Genomic DNA, 16167 nt, shown 5'->3' with positions numbered 1-16167 from the left:
AGTGTCTGCTTTTACATAGAAAACAGCCAGAATGGCTTAAATGCAAAAAAACCCTTTGTGCAAATACTACATTCTGCATGTATCTTTTAAGCAAAAGGTGTTGCAGAGTGAAGAACTTCGAAGGAAACTTTAACATTTGTAAAAAAAGCTTAATTTTTGCCCATTTCTGCACTCAGAGCCTTGCAGAGTGAGGCAGCTTTGCCAGCAGCTCCAAGGTCAATCCCAACAGCCGTGGCTGTACTGGGGCTCCTCGGAAATGTGGCAATATTTTTATAGTTTGGCTACATTTAAAGATGCATTGTAGCATTTGCAGCATTTATTAATCTCTTGGATCTTTCCTAGGTGTGCTTCGTCTCTTTGATTTGAATGATTAACCTGCAGAGATTTGCTGAGGGTTAATCCGATATTGCGCGAGGAACGATTTTGTGCGACGGGGCACCAAAAACACGGGGAAGAGTGGCCAGTGTGACCAAAGTGACTCGATTTAACCAAATAACCCCATGATTTGGGATGAAGCTGCTGCCTGGGAGCCTGCCCAGGCTGCAGGGCTGGGGCCAGGAGAGGTTGTTGCCCACGGCGGCCGGCGATGCCCACGGTCCTACAGCCGCAACCCCACCCCGTGCCCGGCTGGGAGTAAATAACAACACGGCCTGTTAGCATTAGCAATTTTTTATTTTCCTTTTTTGTTGCATAGGAAATGCAGTACTTGCTTCCAGTAATTGTATTGTAATGTGAGAAGGTGGTAGCACTAATGGTTGAATACAAGAGTTAAACTAATCCACACCAGCTCAAAAAACCTGCGGAGACTTAGTTGAATAAGAATGGATGCCCACAGTGATTCTCAACCAATTACAATTTTTTTTCACAGAACACAGTAAAACTAAAATGGTAACTATGAGAGTCAATACAAGTATACTAGAGGCACGAGGGGCCTGACTCATAAAAAAAAATGAACACGACATGGTATTAACACGGGTGTCAAGTGAATTTGCAGCAGATCTTTCACACGGCCGGTGGAAATTTTAGCGCCTCAAATCTCAACCCGCCGCTGAGGGACTGGGCTGGGCTGGGGCAGAGTTCGGGAGAACCCGCACAGCCAGCCAAAATGGAGATTTCTCCTTGATTGTGTTTCCCAAGAATTTTGTGGCCCTGTCCCCAAGGCAGCAGTTGCAACAAGGACGAGCGGCGTCGGTGGCGACTGCCGAGCCAGGCACTCTCGCCCTACCATGCTCCGTCTAGAAACTCATCTTCTTTTTGTTTTTCCCCTCATATTAATTTGTGGATGCAGATAAAAGGGGGGGGGGGGATTTCACCCAACACAATTGTTTTTGTTCATGCTCGAGCATAGAAGATTAACTAAGTGGAAAATAGTCTTCCCTAAAAAAAAAAAAAAAAAAAAAAGCATCCAAAGTACAAAAGTTCACATTGCGGGCGAGCGCTCGCCCCGACGGAGGGTTTCTCTAGAGCTCAGAGGTAGCGATCGAGCGCGTTTTGTTCTGGTGCGGACAAGATCTCTTTTGTGATCGAGTCGCGGTGTCCCGAGCCCCCGGCACCGGCCGGAGCCGTCCTCCCCCTTTTCCTCCTGCCAACCTGCACCTCTGGGGCTCGGAGCATGGTCCTGCGCTGCCTCGCCTCCTCCACGGCCCCTTCCCACCGGTTCCTGGTCTCCGCGGGGCTGGGGGAGGCGGAGAGGGGAAGGGGAGGGAGAGCAGGGCCAGCGGGGCTCGCCAGGGCGAAGCCCACCCTCAATTTGGAGGAGAGGAGCCCACCAGCCTCCCGTGTTAATAGCAAAGGAGCTTTTATGAATCGGGCCCAAAGTTTTGTACAGAGTTTGTTTGAAGAAAAATATTGCAACTGTGCATGAAACTAAACAACCACATGAGGTTTTTTTTTTTCTTTTTTTCTTTTTTTTTTTTTTTTTTTTTTTTAAAAGGGTTTTTTTCTTTCTATATGAGGAAGTCTGGTGTGAAGAAGGGTCAAGCATGGGTACCTGGTTCACCGCTGCCCATTAAGAAATCTCTCGCAACATGAGCTCGGTCTCGTTTGTGGGTTTAAAGGACTGTCCCTTCAATTTGAACTGTTCTTCAGAGCAAGCTCTCTGAATTCTTAGGGTAGCTTTTCGAGACGTAAATCTTACCAGGCACGGATTTCTGGTCTCAAACACCATGTCCTGCCCTCTAGGAAAAAAAAAAAAAAAAAAAAAAAAAAAAAGAAAAGGAAAAAAAAGGAAAAAAAAGAAAAAAAACCCAAAACACAAGTAATACTGAATTTAAGTAAATGTATACCTCCAAAATACTGAAAACACCCCAAATCAATAAAGACAGAATTTGCGTTCTCAGTGAAATATCTTTAAACCTATCTGACAAGAACCAAGTCAGAAAAAAAGACTAACATAACTTTGAGTAATATTCATACAGCTACTAAGCATTATGGAATAGCATGCATTAATATTGTACGGTTATTTTACATCACCTATATCAGAAGGTTCTGACAGACAGCGAAGGCTACCGGTGTAGAAAAATCTTACTTCAGAAGAGCAATATAATACAGATTTCACAGGCACTACATTTTAATATATCAGGTATTATGCTGGTTTTCTTATAATTCTTTCTGTCCTAAAGCTGGCATTATAACAATGACCGAAAAGGCAAGGATCGAAGTAAACGGAAAGTAGATACCAAAGTTGATATATTCTTTTCTTTTTTTTTTTCAGATAGATTAGTGCATAGTTTTCATGCAGATAAACACTGCTATGCATTTACATTGTTGGAAAGCAGAGTGAATTGAGCCCAAGTTGTCACATTTTTGTAAATCATTTTGCCAGCCTGTAATAGCACCATGTAATGGATTTGCATTAAACATTAAATTGATTTCAGAATTGGTGACACAGTATTCACTACAGTTAAGTGCTATGGAATAGCTTCAATGTTACCTGCTATATATCAAAGCAATTTTCATCCCACTGCTTTTTTATTGGAAAAAATAAAAGGAAAATGTACTCGATACTAATTAGACTATTGCGCAGCCTTGGACTTGATGATGGCATAGCTGGGTTTACTGTCAAACAGTAATACATGCATTGACTTCAAGACAAAATTGGCATTGTAAGCTTGATTTAATGAAAATCCTGCCTAGCAGGCAGTGTTAACTTCACAAGACCTGCCTCCGACAGACCTCATGAGGTTGAATTTGTTATTTATTTATTGTTTAGGTGCCATTGAAGCTCTCCTTACATTGTCATGCCGGTTATGGTTTTAATTTTGTTCGATGGAGGCCTTCTACCAACAAAAAAAAAAGAAAAAAAAAGATATTTCCAGAGACACAATGCAAAGTACAATATTAACTGACATTCTTTAAAAAAAATAATTCACCACAAGGAAAAAAAACCTGTTTTAGGCTATGTATCTGGGTTTTTTTGTATTTTTGTACAGTAAATATTTTATAACACTGTTACTACAAAGCTGCAAATATACGGAACAAAGAGAACTAGAGAAAGAAAAAAAAAATGTTAGAGGGATTTTGCATATTCCTGTGGGCTGACTGAATACTGTGGAGTTGAGAAAACTTGGTGTTTCTTTTCCCCTTCGACCTTAAGGGGAGGGGGAACAAGCAACAGAGACAAAGTGTACCATGGCTGCCTAAACTCGAAGCCCGAAAGTTTTTTTTTTTTTTATTATAAAGGAAGAAGAATAAATAATAATGGCATTGCTGGGGTGTGCGGCATGAGAAAAGCAAGTGCCCTCGCTCAAAAAAAAAAAAAAAAAAAAAAAAAAAAAAATTAAAAAGCCCGAAAAAAGAGGGGGAAAAAAAAAAGAAAGGAATTAACTTGGGAAAAAGTCAATTCGCGCTAAGCCATCCCTAGGGCTTTAATTTTGGGTGGGCGGGGGTGGGCACAGGTCAGAGAATTTGTGCGTCTGACAGTTCTGGAGAGAAGGAGGCGGGGAGGAAAAAATGTTGTTGGGTGACTCCAAAGGAGCGCCCGGCGCGGGGCCGGGGCTCCGCCGCCGCCCGCACGCCGGGGCCATCCAGGGATGGATGGATGGGTGGGCAGCTGGTGGGTGGGTGGATGGAGGGATGGATGCCCCGTCCCTCCTGCCCATCCCTGCTCGCCTCCCCGCTCCTCTAAAGGAGGACTAAAACACTGTTTGTTCTCTACACCTGCACAGAACGGAACTGCCGCGTTTCCTGCGTGAGAGGAAGGTGAACGCAAACTGAATTTAGTGTGTAATACTTTACAACCCCTGTTGGTTAACACCCTTGACCTCCTACCTAATGTTTTAAAGCCTTTAAAACATTTTTTTTTCTCGCAATTCTGCTCAGAGTTCCCTAACTTTAGCGTCATCAAACTTAATATGACAAAAATACCTTCAAAAATACAGCATACCTGTAATGTCCATTTACAATGGTTCTTCAGTAGCCTATACTTCTCAAGCATAGGAATATGCTATACCATTGAGAGAAGAAAAATAACTGTATTTAAATACATACAAAAAAAGGAAACGGGAAAGTTTTTAACTTAAATCCAGTTCCCAAAGGAAAAAAAAAAAAAAAGCAATTCTATGAACGCTGCCTTTATAACGAACAATCAGAAATTCCACTAAGCTAATTTGACAGAAATTTTTCCTCATTTAAACAACATTACAAAAGTCCTGCATTATAAAATAGGGTAGAATAAATCAGTGTAATCAATAAAACTATACAACATACAAATTACATATCTTCTGAGTGGGCAGTTTAATTCTCTCTCTTTGCAGCCATGACTACAACATGCTCACTAAAAACAACTAACTGCCCAAACTATTGCTTAGTTTGTTTTGTTTAAAAAAGGGTGCAATTTTATTGTATATACAACCAATTTACTGGTAATACCTTGTCTCATAGCAAGGTTCTGACAAAATGTTTGTCTAGGCTTTTTTCCCTTCACTGTGAAGCACTGAAAGCTGCTATTTTTTTTTTTTTAGTGCACATATGTCTTAATAAAGTAATGCCCAGCTAAGTGCTATAGGGAAGGCAAAGGATGCTGGCTAGAGGATGTGATACCATATACTAACAATCACACAATACAATAGAGCAAAATGACTACTCAACCACTTATCAGACACATATGAAAATCCAAAACATTTTATTTTTTCCTTAAATAGAGAATAACCAGTAAACAATTTTCAGAACTTGGAAGTTTAAAAACGTGCATATAAAAATGGGCATTATATACTTTTATTGAATGTGGATTGATTGCAGTCTGCTAATAAAAATGGGTGTGGGATCTGAAGAAAAAGGAAGTTGTTTTTTTTTTTTTTAAGGCTTGCTTGTGAAAGGAACAGTTGTAAAACAAAAATTGCTTGAAGCAGGGTTCAGCTTAGTGCTTCACAGTTTGACTGCTTCTCTAAGAAGAGCCCTTCCTGCATGTGCATTCAAAAATCACAAAAGTACAAAGACAAACACCTAAAACACACTGCGTCAAGTGCAGCACCAACTTTGGTCAAATAAAAAAAAATTAAAAGAAAAATTAATAATTGCTAAGCTTTTCTACATGATATAAGCAGGTATTGCATATTTTCATATATCTGGGAGAAAACAAAACAAAAAAAGGAAGACTCCAAATAAAAGGTAAAATGCAGCAACATCCAAAAATACTGATAATCTAGCATCTACAGATCTCAGAATAGCACTGCCACTGACCATACAGGACAATAAACACTACTCCTATCTGCGGAACAACTAACATCCTATTTAATTCTAGATGTTGGAACTGACAATGGCTGACATAAAAGTCACATTTACAAAAAGTGTCTCCAAATGCTTGACTAGGGAAAAACCCCTTTCAATATAGGAACATGTGCAACAATTCCACAAATAATCGCTATCCAGGGCAAGGCACATTGATATGGAATTTTTTTTTTTTTTTGTTTCGTGCAAATTAAGAAAACAAAACAAAACATCGTTTCAGGGAAAAGATGAGGAGCAAAGTGTCTTCCCAAGAATTTCAGTTACTTGATTGTATAGGACAGTAGTAGAAACCCTTCTGAAGGGTCGAACAAACATAGTTTAAAGGCAAGTGCCTGGAATAGGGATTACAATATTGTGTCTTAATGCACTCTACTTTACCCTACATTAACTATATAAAAATTAGTTACTAACACTAGAACATGCAGAGACTTTCTCTGATTAGCTGGACTCGCCAACCAGAACGTATATATATGTATAGTATAGGAAACCTTCTTAAAGTTGCATGTGAAGCAAAGGGGTGCTCCGCTGTCTGATAGAAAAAATCACTTGCACTCTTTTTTTTTTTCTTTTTTTTTCCTTTTTTTTGTACATAAGATACAGGACGTTTGGGGTCCAAACTTTTTTTTTTTTTTTTTTTTTTTTTTTCATTTTCTACTTATTTGTCTGTTTTTTTTCTTTTTTTTCTTCTTCAGCAAGTGCCCTTGCTTTGAACTGGCATAAGTTGTAAGAAGATCAGCATCATTCGTTTCTGTAATGATTTCTTCACAGTCCAGAAAATGTACCAGTTCAGGGACACGAAGGTGTTTTACTTTCTGGACCGTTCTCTCTTATTCCCAAGGTGTTTGAGAACTGATAAACCCTATATTGCCGGAAACACGTAAAATTTGTCAGAATTGGCATAATCCATTATAGTGACTTTTAGCTTATAAAATTAACAGATATTATGATTTCATTTTAGTTATGTGCTTTGATAACAGAAAATGATTAATTAGCATTTAATGTAGTTAACATATTGTGGTAAAAGCACCATTAGATTTGTTTTTTTTTTTAATTTTCCTTCAGTTTTAAAGGGATACAAGTTCAACAATAAAAAACATAAAAAGCAAAAATAGCTCCCCTTTTTCTTGCAAGGCTGTTTTTTACCCCAATAATTTAGAGTCCTGGGGTGGAAGGACTTGGAAAACAAAAATAGAATTTTCAACAATCTCTATCTTACAAAGATATTTAGCTATCCAATGAAATTGCACTTTACTCAATTCAAAATTCGATTGTTTTGATTGATTCCTGTCAGTTTCTGTCAAAACAGACCAACTTCCCCATTTCTGCGTGAATTTTTGTGTAATTGTTGAAAATTGTTGAAAAATGTTTTTTTTAAAATGTAAGTGCAGCATTTCAAACTTTTTTCTTTTTTTTCTTTTTTTTTTTTTTTAGTGAATAGTAGTAGTTTGATGTTTTAAATCGCTCTGCAATCGAGTGGAAAAAAATTGTTGACAATGCTCTTATGGTTCATGTTACGTCTCTAAGTGCCGACTGTAAAAAAAAAAAAAAAAAAAGAAAAAAACCCCAACAACAACAACAAAAAAAAGAAACCTGCATTTTTTTTTTCCCCGATATGTTACAGAAAAAAAAAAAAAAAAACATGCTCTATGTCTGTCCGGTAAGTTATATATTGCAGAATTCAGCTACTACAAAAGTTATAGTTTAAGTGTGTTTCATGATTTCTCAAGAAGTCTCACACCTGTATGGGAAAATCCGATGAGGATACTGTAAAACAGTTAGGCTCCATATGGAAAGTGTGTTACAACAGCGAGTTGGTAAGCAGCAGCAGAGGCTAGTTCTACTCAGTGTCACCTAACGCTTACACTACCAATGAAACACTTCAAAAGTTATGAAGCCCAACCATTTCCAGCACCATATGAGATATTACAACAGTCCTAAAGTTGTCTAAAAAAAAAAAAAAAATTAAAAAAAAAAAAAAAAAAAGAAAAATTAAAATCAAATCTCGAGAGAAAGTTACGGCCTTTGCCATTCAACCATAACGTTTGCCATTTCCATGTACGAGTTTGCTGTCGGTGTCTGCTCGCCTCCCCTTCCGCCGATGTGAAGTCGCTGCGCTGCGTTGCTGCTGCTTCCGTGTTACAGAGGTGGGAAGGGGTCTGGTGGTCTGTCCGGTGCGTGGTGGGAAGCGGAGACTTTTATCCCAGGTACCAGGACTGCAAAAAGAGAAAGGAGAAGCGTCAGCCCCGGCCGCCCGCACTCGCCGCTTCCCCAAGGGCTCCGGGCACGGCCGCCAGCCTCCTCCGCCAAGAGGGGGGCTAATTGAGACCGTGACGAATTGACCTAATTACAAAGCTTAATTAAAAATACTGTACAAATCAATATATTTTTTTTTCCTCGCCGACAGTCGCTGGACATAGCTACAGATGAATGCGGGGGTCATGTCACGTTACAAGTTATCAATCTTTTTAATAGATGATGGCTTGAAGATCCCTCCAGTTCACTTTTGTCTAATCCCCTGAAAAGGCGATACACATTCGCCTCTCTGTGCCATTTATCACCCTGCAGTCGGGGTTTTCTTGGGTATTTAGGCATGTGCCAGCATAAGCATCTGTTGCTTTATACTGCCCTGCTTCAACTGTCTCGCTGGAACAGATGCACAGAAATTCAACAACAGGGCTGTTTTCTTAGGAGAAATGTGGATCACTACAGAAAAGCCAGGATAAAGCAAATCTGGGGGAAAGTGGATCAGTGAAAATGTCCCGTACCTCTGCCCATACTTGTGTTTCAAAACAAAACCTGGGCCTCAACTAATAGCTTTTCTTTGGGAAAATATTTTTTTTTTCTTTTTCTTCTTTTTCCCAAAGGGAGGGAATTCCCAGGGAATTCAGCCCCGCAACAATACCGTCCTTAACCCAACGGCGCAGATGCCCGGAGCACAGAAAGCAATTTCGCTCCTCCATAGGAAAATAAACACAGTTGGGAAGCTGGAGTGGGCTCTGCTGGAGCCGGGGCAGTGCCACCGCACCGGGGAGAGCCCATCCCGGCCCCGGCAGGGTCAGCCCAACCTGAACCCGCGATGAATGAGAGCAGTGTTAGGCCCTGGGACCGTGCGCGCGGGGGGATGCTCCTTGGCAATGACATATTGCTGTGGGAATACACCAACAAGCAGCAACTATTTAGCCTGGAGTAAAGTAATACAACAAGAAAGACTCAGGTATTAAAGAGCTGTTGCTGATACCCCCCGTTTTTTGCTGGGGCTCCTGTAATATATGAGGTGCGTCTGTGTGCGCGCACGGAACGATGACAAGTTTTACCAAGTTTTTCCTCCGCTGCTTTTCGGCCTCTGACGTGATTGATAGCACAATCAGCTCCGGGAGGACTTATGAACATTTACGGAAGACTGTGAGGCAAGTTTCATGTGGGACTTGGAGATTATGTGGTCTTGCCATGGAGGTAGGAACTGATAAAATAAATAGCAGGATTGGAGAAGTTGTCCTGCTTCCAATACACCTCATTAACTAACTCTTCCTCCGCTCGCCCTTCTGAATACAAACACACCGGTCCCATATCGGCTCCATCTATTGCCTACAGATTTTATATTTAGACTTACTCAGGCTGCAATTAAACGAAATAGTTCTCATATGTAAAGTTTATAAACAGAGGAAAGTTCTGGCAGGGTTCGTGAAGCAGAGCCAAGTCCCATTCTCCTCCCTGACTGCGGGGCCCTACTGATTTTTAGGTGGGTGCAGGGACGTGGAGTGTGGGCTGTGCTGTGCTGGAGATATCTCCAACCACCGCCAGCACCTCCGCCCATTGCCAGCTTCCAACTTCTCCAAACTTTTCAGGGTCGTCCCTCACGCTTTTTGTTTGAGTGTGAATGTTTTTGGCCAGAGTGGGAACTGTGGCACTGCCCAGAGGGGAGGAGAGGGGGTAAAGTCCAAGAAGGGAGGGAGTAGAGGGGTTAAAACTGCAAGGTAAAGGAGCAGAGGGGTTACAAACTGAGGTGATGGAGCAGAGGGATTACAGACTGAGAGATGATGGGAGTTAGGGGGGTTAAGACTGAGGTGATGGAGTAGCAGGGGTAAAGACTGAGAGGAGATGGGGTAGAGGGGTTGGACACTGCGAAGTGATGGAGTAGAAGGGCTGAACACTGTGAGGTGATGGAGTAGAGAAATTAAAACTGAGAGGTGATGGAGTACAGAGGTTAAAAATTTAGAGGCCATGGAGTAGAGGGGTTAAAACTGCGAGGTGATGGAGTGGAAGGGTTAAAGGCTGCGAGACCGTGGAGTGGAGGGGTTGAACAGTTCCAGGCGATGGTTCCCATCTCCGCTGTCCGGCTGCTCCATGGCCACTGGCCCGGCACATGGCCCGCCGGCGGCGGGAGCCGCTGCCCTCGCCACTCCTCCCTCGTTTCAAAAGCGGATTTTTTTTTCTTTTTTTTTTTTTTTTTTTAAAGCAGGAAATAAAAAAAAAAAAAAAAAGAAAAAAAAAAAAAAAAAAAGAAAAGAAGCGCAGAGGTTGCGGAGGTGGGGCCGCGCGGGGCCGGGGCTGGCGGCGCTGGGGTCCCGTGGCCCGCCCGGGCTCCGCCGCCCCCCCGCCCCTCGGTCCGTGTGTCCGGCCGCCCCGGCCGCCCCGTCGGTCCGTCCCCCGCCGCCCCGCGCTCCTTCACGCATCTCGCTATTCACCCCGCGCCTCGCAGACAAGGTTACCCCAGAGCGGCTCTGTAATCCTTCACTGAAATAGGCTTTATTGATTGCTCTGGTCTATTGTTCCCTTTTCAAGTCCCCCAAGTTCAAGTTCATCCCGGTGTTACATCATGTCTCGTTGCTAAGGGCAACCAGACAGCCCCAGACGTGACCGCCATCCGCAAGCGCGGCGCTGCGCCCTCCCACCGCCGCCAGCCGCGCTGACGTCGAGCCCCGCTCCCAACACACTGAACTATTTATTCTGCCTAATTTATGACCTCCACAGCAAGAGAGACCCCCACTCCAAAAACCAACACTGTTGTATATTTAATTAATCTGTCTTTCTCTGGCACTTGGGAAAGTTAGACAAAGGTCTAATTATTGTGTGTCGCTCCCCACACTTTTCTTTTTGGGGTGACTATTTGCATGGGAAAAGAAACGGCGAGGCTGGGCGCGAGTCCCCTCCCTCCAAAACACCTTTTTTTTCCCCCCTGCCCTATTGACATTTCATGAAATACTTTAGCTGCTTAAGGGAATTAGAAAAAAAAAAATCTGATGTGAATGTAACTCCTTCGGAGTTGGTATTCAGTAACACAAATCAACTCATGACATGTTTAAATTTAAATGCTAACCACACACTCTGCGAGTTACTTTAAAGGTTAGTTTTTAATCAATAGAAGTTGCTGACTCGGGAGTTTTGAGCGGCGCAGTGCAGCTCTGGGGCCTTTGTCTCGCGTTGGGCTTTCAAACTTTTTTTTTCCTTGAGATGATTTTAGCAATGATTTGCAGACACAGAGCGCTATTGTGCTCCTGACTAGCAACATGTCAATAAAGGAGTAGAGTTACCATGCACTAGGGTGTCAATATGACTCCTGCAGACACTGCTCGGCCTTAATACCAATGAAAAACTTAACCCTTACAGGAGAGACCCAAACCAAACTGCATGCTTGTTTCAAAACTTCCTTGCTGGGGCTCCGCATGGCCTTGAGTGAAAAGCTGCTTTTATGGCACCCAAACTCGGAGCGCTTCGCCAACAGCTGCGTCCCGCTCCGCCTGCTCCTGCAGCCCCACTTGGATGAGATGTTTTATGGGCTGAGGCAGCAGAACAGCGAGACAGAGCGTGCATTTACCCAGCAGATCCCACCAGCACCGCTCTCGGGACACCGGTTTAATTTAGAGCATCTTACAGCTGAAGCGCACACACAGAATGATCCTCCTTTTTCTGCTAATCATTTTAATATTAAGATCTCATATCCCCCTCAAGCCTCCTATACACGTCTAAGTCTTCCAGGATTAGGGCTGAAGAGCACCATTGTTCCTCTGGAGCACCTGTGAAACTTCTCTGCTAGGGAGAAGGAGACCTCCGGCCTCAAATGAAAACGTCTAGGAAGCGTATTAGGCACTTGGAGACCCGATAGCTGGGACCTATCAAGGGTTTTTTTGCATGATTAGGGAGCTTAGAATGGAAAAAAAAAAAAGAAGCCTGGATCCCTACACTTAGATGGCTGAAGTATTTTGTGCCTTGCTTTAGAGTGCTGCTCAATGTCTAAGCACCTCACCCATTTCATCCCTTCAGTTCTGTAACCTATCCGACTGCACCCACTCGGAGAAGGCGGTGTTGCCTTTCTTAATTTAAAATCTCCATTTAAATCATGGGCCCTATCACAGTACAGTCATGATGATATTATCTCCGTGCTTTTTCATAAAAGAGCTGGTGTTTTATTTCCCTTCTATTTACTTTGCAGTACTGCTCTGCCAGCGAGTTTAGAGCTAAATGCACCCACTGGAGCTAAAGGTCCTGCTCAGTAAAATTGCTGCCACACAGTTGTCGGTGCAACTGCGAGTCTGTATTGTCCTGCCGAGCATCTCGCTGTCCTTCTCCAGCGCTCAAGGTGAAACATCAGAAAGAATTCTGCAGTCCGGTACGAGATCTTTGCTTCCCTTTCTCCAGTCAAATGAAGAAGTAATCTCATCAGGTTGAAAAGTGCTGACTAAGGATTTAATAAAGTGCCTGCAGATGTGTGTCATCTCTAAGGTATTCAACTCATGTAATGCAAAACAGTTCCACACTGAATGTGCTTATAAAATTCCATTTAACCATTGCAGAGCTCTATTTTACTGTTCTCCGAGGAATATTATCACACTTTTTTTCCCCCCTCCCTAATTTACAGCACCATGAAAGTTGAAACTCGTATTTGAGAATCCTCACAGTAGTAAGGTTTTATGATCCATAAACAATATCTACTTGACTGAATCCTAAACAGGAAGTCTGAGATGGCAGTTATGGTTCTCTGATAGTGCAAGTCTTTTTGTTTCTTATGCACTCCTGGAGATAGCAGAGACACACAGAAATCGTCCAGCCACTCCTGACAATCAGCTCCTTTCTATGGGAAGAACAGCAAGGAAACAATCCGTGATTCTGGATATTTAACAAAGTGCCTCATCAACTCCTGTAGCAGTTTCTGCCTGAGTCAGGAGCCCAGGAACAGGCCCATTGTTTATAGAAACCGTCTCAAACCAGCCTTCCTGCATGCCGTCCCTCACCCCCAGCCTCGCCGTGAGCACCGCTCACGTGTTTCCAACCAGAAAGACAATCCAACCCCAACTTGTTCCATTCGCTTCTACCTGCACATCTCCTGCCCCAACAATGGGACCTTTCAGCTCGCGCAGAAAGCCAGGGCTGTGCACCCTCCCTATCTGTTTTTCGAATTAAGAAGTTAAACAAAAGTCCTCAAGGGCAAAGTTTAACGCTGCGGAAGGAGGTTGTTAATGTGGAATCCAGAACTGGGTGTGACAGTTGGCTTATTTCTCCGGGCGATGTAGGTTATTTAAGGACATTCACACGTTTGAAACTCTGACAAACTCCACGCACAGCAGCTTTGGCTTCCCCGTACCCACTCAGGGCTCAGACCTGCTCAGTGATAGCCATTTTCTGTAGGTTGAAGCCCAGTTTGTGTGCCCGGCGGCGCGATGGGTCGGTGCCATCGGGACTTCAAACGCGGCTGCTGCGGCCGTTGCTGCCCCGGGCGCGTGCAGGAAGCGATCGCTGCACGGGCCCGGGCGGGAAAACCCACCTGTGATAAGAGCCCAAATAAAATAAAACCCCACAGCTTTGGAGATCGCCGGCAAGGCGGCTGTTTGGGCAGCCCAGCTGAACCCAAGCCACGACCGCTGGCACCTGTGAGGTCTCACTGCAGAGCGTTGTTTTGTTTGGGGATGACATTTCAGTCACCTCAAGAACTTTTGAGGCTCTCACGTACATTAACCCCGGGGAGGTGAATTGGGGTAACAAGTCCTTCTGGTTGCAAAGATAAAAGGAGAATGTGAGCAGTTAGGCAGTGAACTGGGCCTTTTGGCATCACCTTGTGAGAGGTGCCGGGAAGGCTCTTCCCCACGGTGCGTCGTGTGAAAGCAAGGGGACAAAACTGGGCCTTTGATGCCACTTCAAAAGGGTTGCCAGGGTGAGGGGAGACAGTGGCAGTTCAGCTTCTGGTGAGACTGGCTGGAGGACTCCTGCAGACACAGCAACTGCCTCTGCTTTACCCCACATCTGAATTCATCCCACTCTTCTAGTGCTTCCTCCAGAGTTTCTCCAGGCCCAAAATCTGATCCTACTGTGTAGGACCCAAAGGTGAATATAAAAGACAAGGTCACCTTTGTGCCTATGGAAGTTATTTTCTTAGAGCTGGAATTAATTATTTAGTAATTATATTTTCCAGACTGAAATACCAGCAGGGATGTAAGTAGCATGTTGGTCATCCCCAAAGGGACATAAAACAGTGAGAGAATCTTCTGGTTGTCCAACATCCGCACCGGGGAGAGTCACACGCCCCACTCCGAGCACATTTATATTGTCTGGAGGCAGATAAAACCTGTCCCAGGAGGGACGCTGGTCTCCAGGCAATGCATACAGTAGCTCAGCATCCAATAGTATTTGCGGGAATGCCAGTTGTGGCAAACTGCATTAAATTACGTGCAATAATTTTGTAATATGCACTTTTGCCTGCTGACTATTAAAAATGTATAGTTGTCCAAAACCACTTCTCTCCTGGGACCAACAAACTCACTTCAGGCAAGATTTCTGCTTGGGTTCAAACCTCAAGTTGGGAACAGCTAGTGTTTTTAAATAAGTCACCCCAAACCCTCCCAAACCTATGAAAACACACTCATACAGTAACTCCTGCTGTTGTTCCAGACATCTGAATGTTCCAGTAAAGTGTCCCAGCTGGCCCCAGATGTTTCTTAAGTATAAACCAATGCTCTGAGTGCTGGACCCCCTGCTGCCCCGACCTGGAGCTCAGCGGATTAAAGATTGACTGCGCTATGACATATTCGCATTTAGCCTGAATATAATACAGCAAAGACTTATCAATGGCAAATGTTTGAAATGTAACCCAGTCAGCAGAGTAGGCTGGCACTCTGAATATGATGTATAAATAATGTATGGGAACTTAAGATCTAAATTAGATCTACAGGAAGAAAACTTTCCCTTTTCTCTGCCTCTAAAAGAAAAGTTCTCTCACAATGAGGTCATTTTCCTGCTCGTCTTTTGGTTTACAAAATTGCTTTTAGGCAGAGGGTCTTGCCTTTACTTGGGGAACATTTTGCCAGTTACAGTTTTGCTCCAGTCTTCTAAAAAAACAAGCAATGAAGTTCACTTATTTGTTAGTAAATTGACTTTGAAATCTGCAAAATAACTTCTAAACTTTGCGTGGTCGGCTGAAAGCTGACTGCAGCCATGCTAAACTGCAACCCTTGCTGTTAAAAAAAAAAAAAAAAAAAGATAGTGAAGGGAAAGAGAGAGAGGAAAAAGAAAGGGAGAAAGAGAGAGAAACAATCCCATTTTGGTTTTTGTTAGAGGACGGCATACTACATAGATCAGAGACTTTTCAAAAAATAAAAACCCCCACTGTACACAAAGCACAGGAAAATGTGAGGAAAAAAGGAAAAACCTAAAAGCAGCTTAGAATGTGTTAACTCTGCCATTCTGTCAGCTTAAAGAGTATTTTATGCTTGATCAACAGCTCTCTTTTATTATGCTTTTCTTTCATTCATTCAAGACATCAAAGACCAGAACCACCAGTGTACCTGATCTACCAGAAGAACTTGTAAGGGTGTTCTAAAGAAACGGGGGTATTGGGAGCCAGACACCCCTGCGGACAAGGCAGTTCAAAGAGAATATTTCAACAATGATTACATTTTGTAAATCTTTGTACGAAAGACAGCTTATTTCCTGCTTTTTTCATGAAAAATAGATTCTATCCATTAAAGTGAGCCCACAGTATGAAAGTTACTTGAGATCTGAGGTACAGCAAGCGGATTAAGTGGAGGGTGAGATGAAATCTTTGAGAGAGACGATGGCTTTCTCTGATATTTGTCGCTGCCATAGGGTTTTCTGAGTGGGCTAGAAACCTTTTTTTAAATTTTTTTTTTAAAATTTATTTGTAGACTTGCTGGTGGCAGCGAAGCCGTTTGTAAAAGCAAAATAAACTGGAATGAATCAGAAAGGAAAGTCGCAACAAATAAAAAAAGGAACAGAGAAAACAAACGGCTGCAAAAAAACCTTCTGACATGTTTGAAAGGAAAACTATATATATTTGCCCCGCTCCGAAAATCGCAGGCGAGCCATTTAAATCCTGCAGACAACTCCGAAGTGCAGCACACAGACCCAAGCCAGCTGTTTACTTTTCCAAGCCTGTGGTGGTTTCTGCATTGATAAACTATATAACCTCACACACACAGAAGAGATTTTAGC

General features: G+C 43.0%; 1 protein-coding gene across 8 annotated transcripts in view; it reads right to left on the bottom strand.

Annotated features, from left to right (window-relative positions):
• Window positions 1-653: 653 nt before the first annotated feature.
• NFIA (nuclear factor I A) overlaps window positions 654-16167 on the bottom strand; it is a 250101-nt gene continuing 234587 nt past the window's right edge. For all 8 annotated transcript variants that reach the window (XM_053985785.1, XM_053985776.1, XM_053985777.1 and 5 more), the window contains one exon: window positions 654-7940. In XM_053985785.1, coding sequence (XP_053841760.1) covers window positions 7923-7940 — 18 coding nt within the window. In that variant the 3' untranslated portion in view covers window positions 654-7922. The remainder of the gene's footprint in view (window positions 7941-16167) is intronic.

Source organism: Vidua macroura, chromosome 9, assembly GCF_024509145.1.
Source record: "Vidua macroura isolate BioBank_ID:100142 chromosome 9, ASM2450914v1, whole genome shotgun sequence".
Taxonomy (NCBI): domain Eukaryota; kingdom Metazoa; phylum Chordata; class Aves; order Passeriformes; family Viduidae; genus Vidua; species Vidua macroura.
This window is presented reverse-complemented; position numbering and strand designations above follow the sequence as displayed.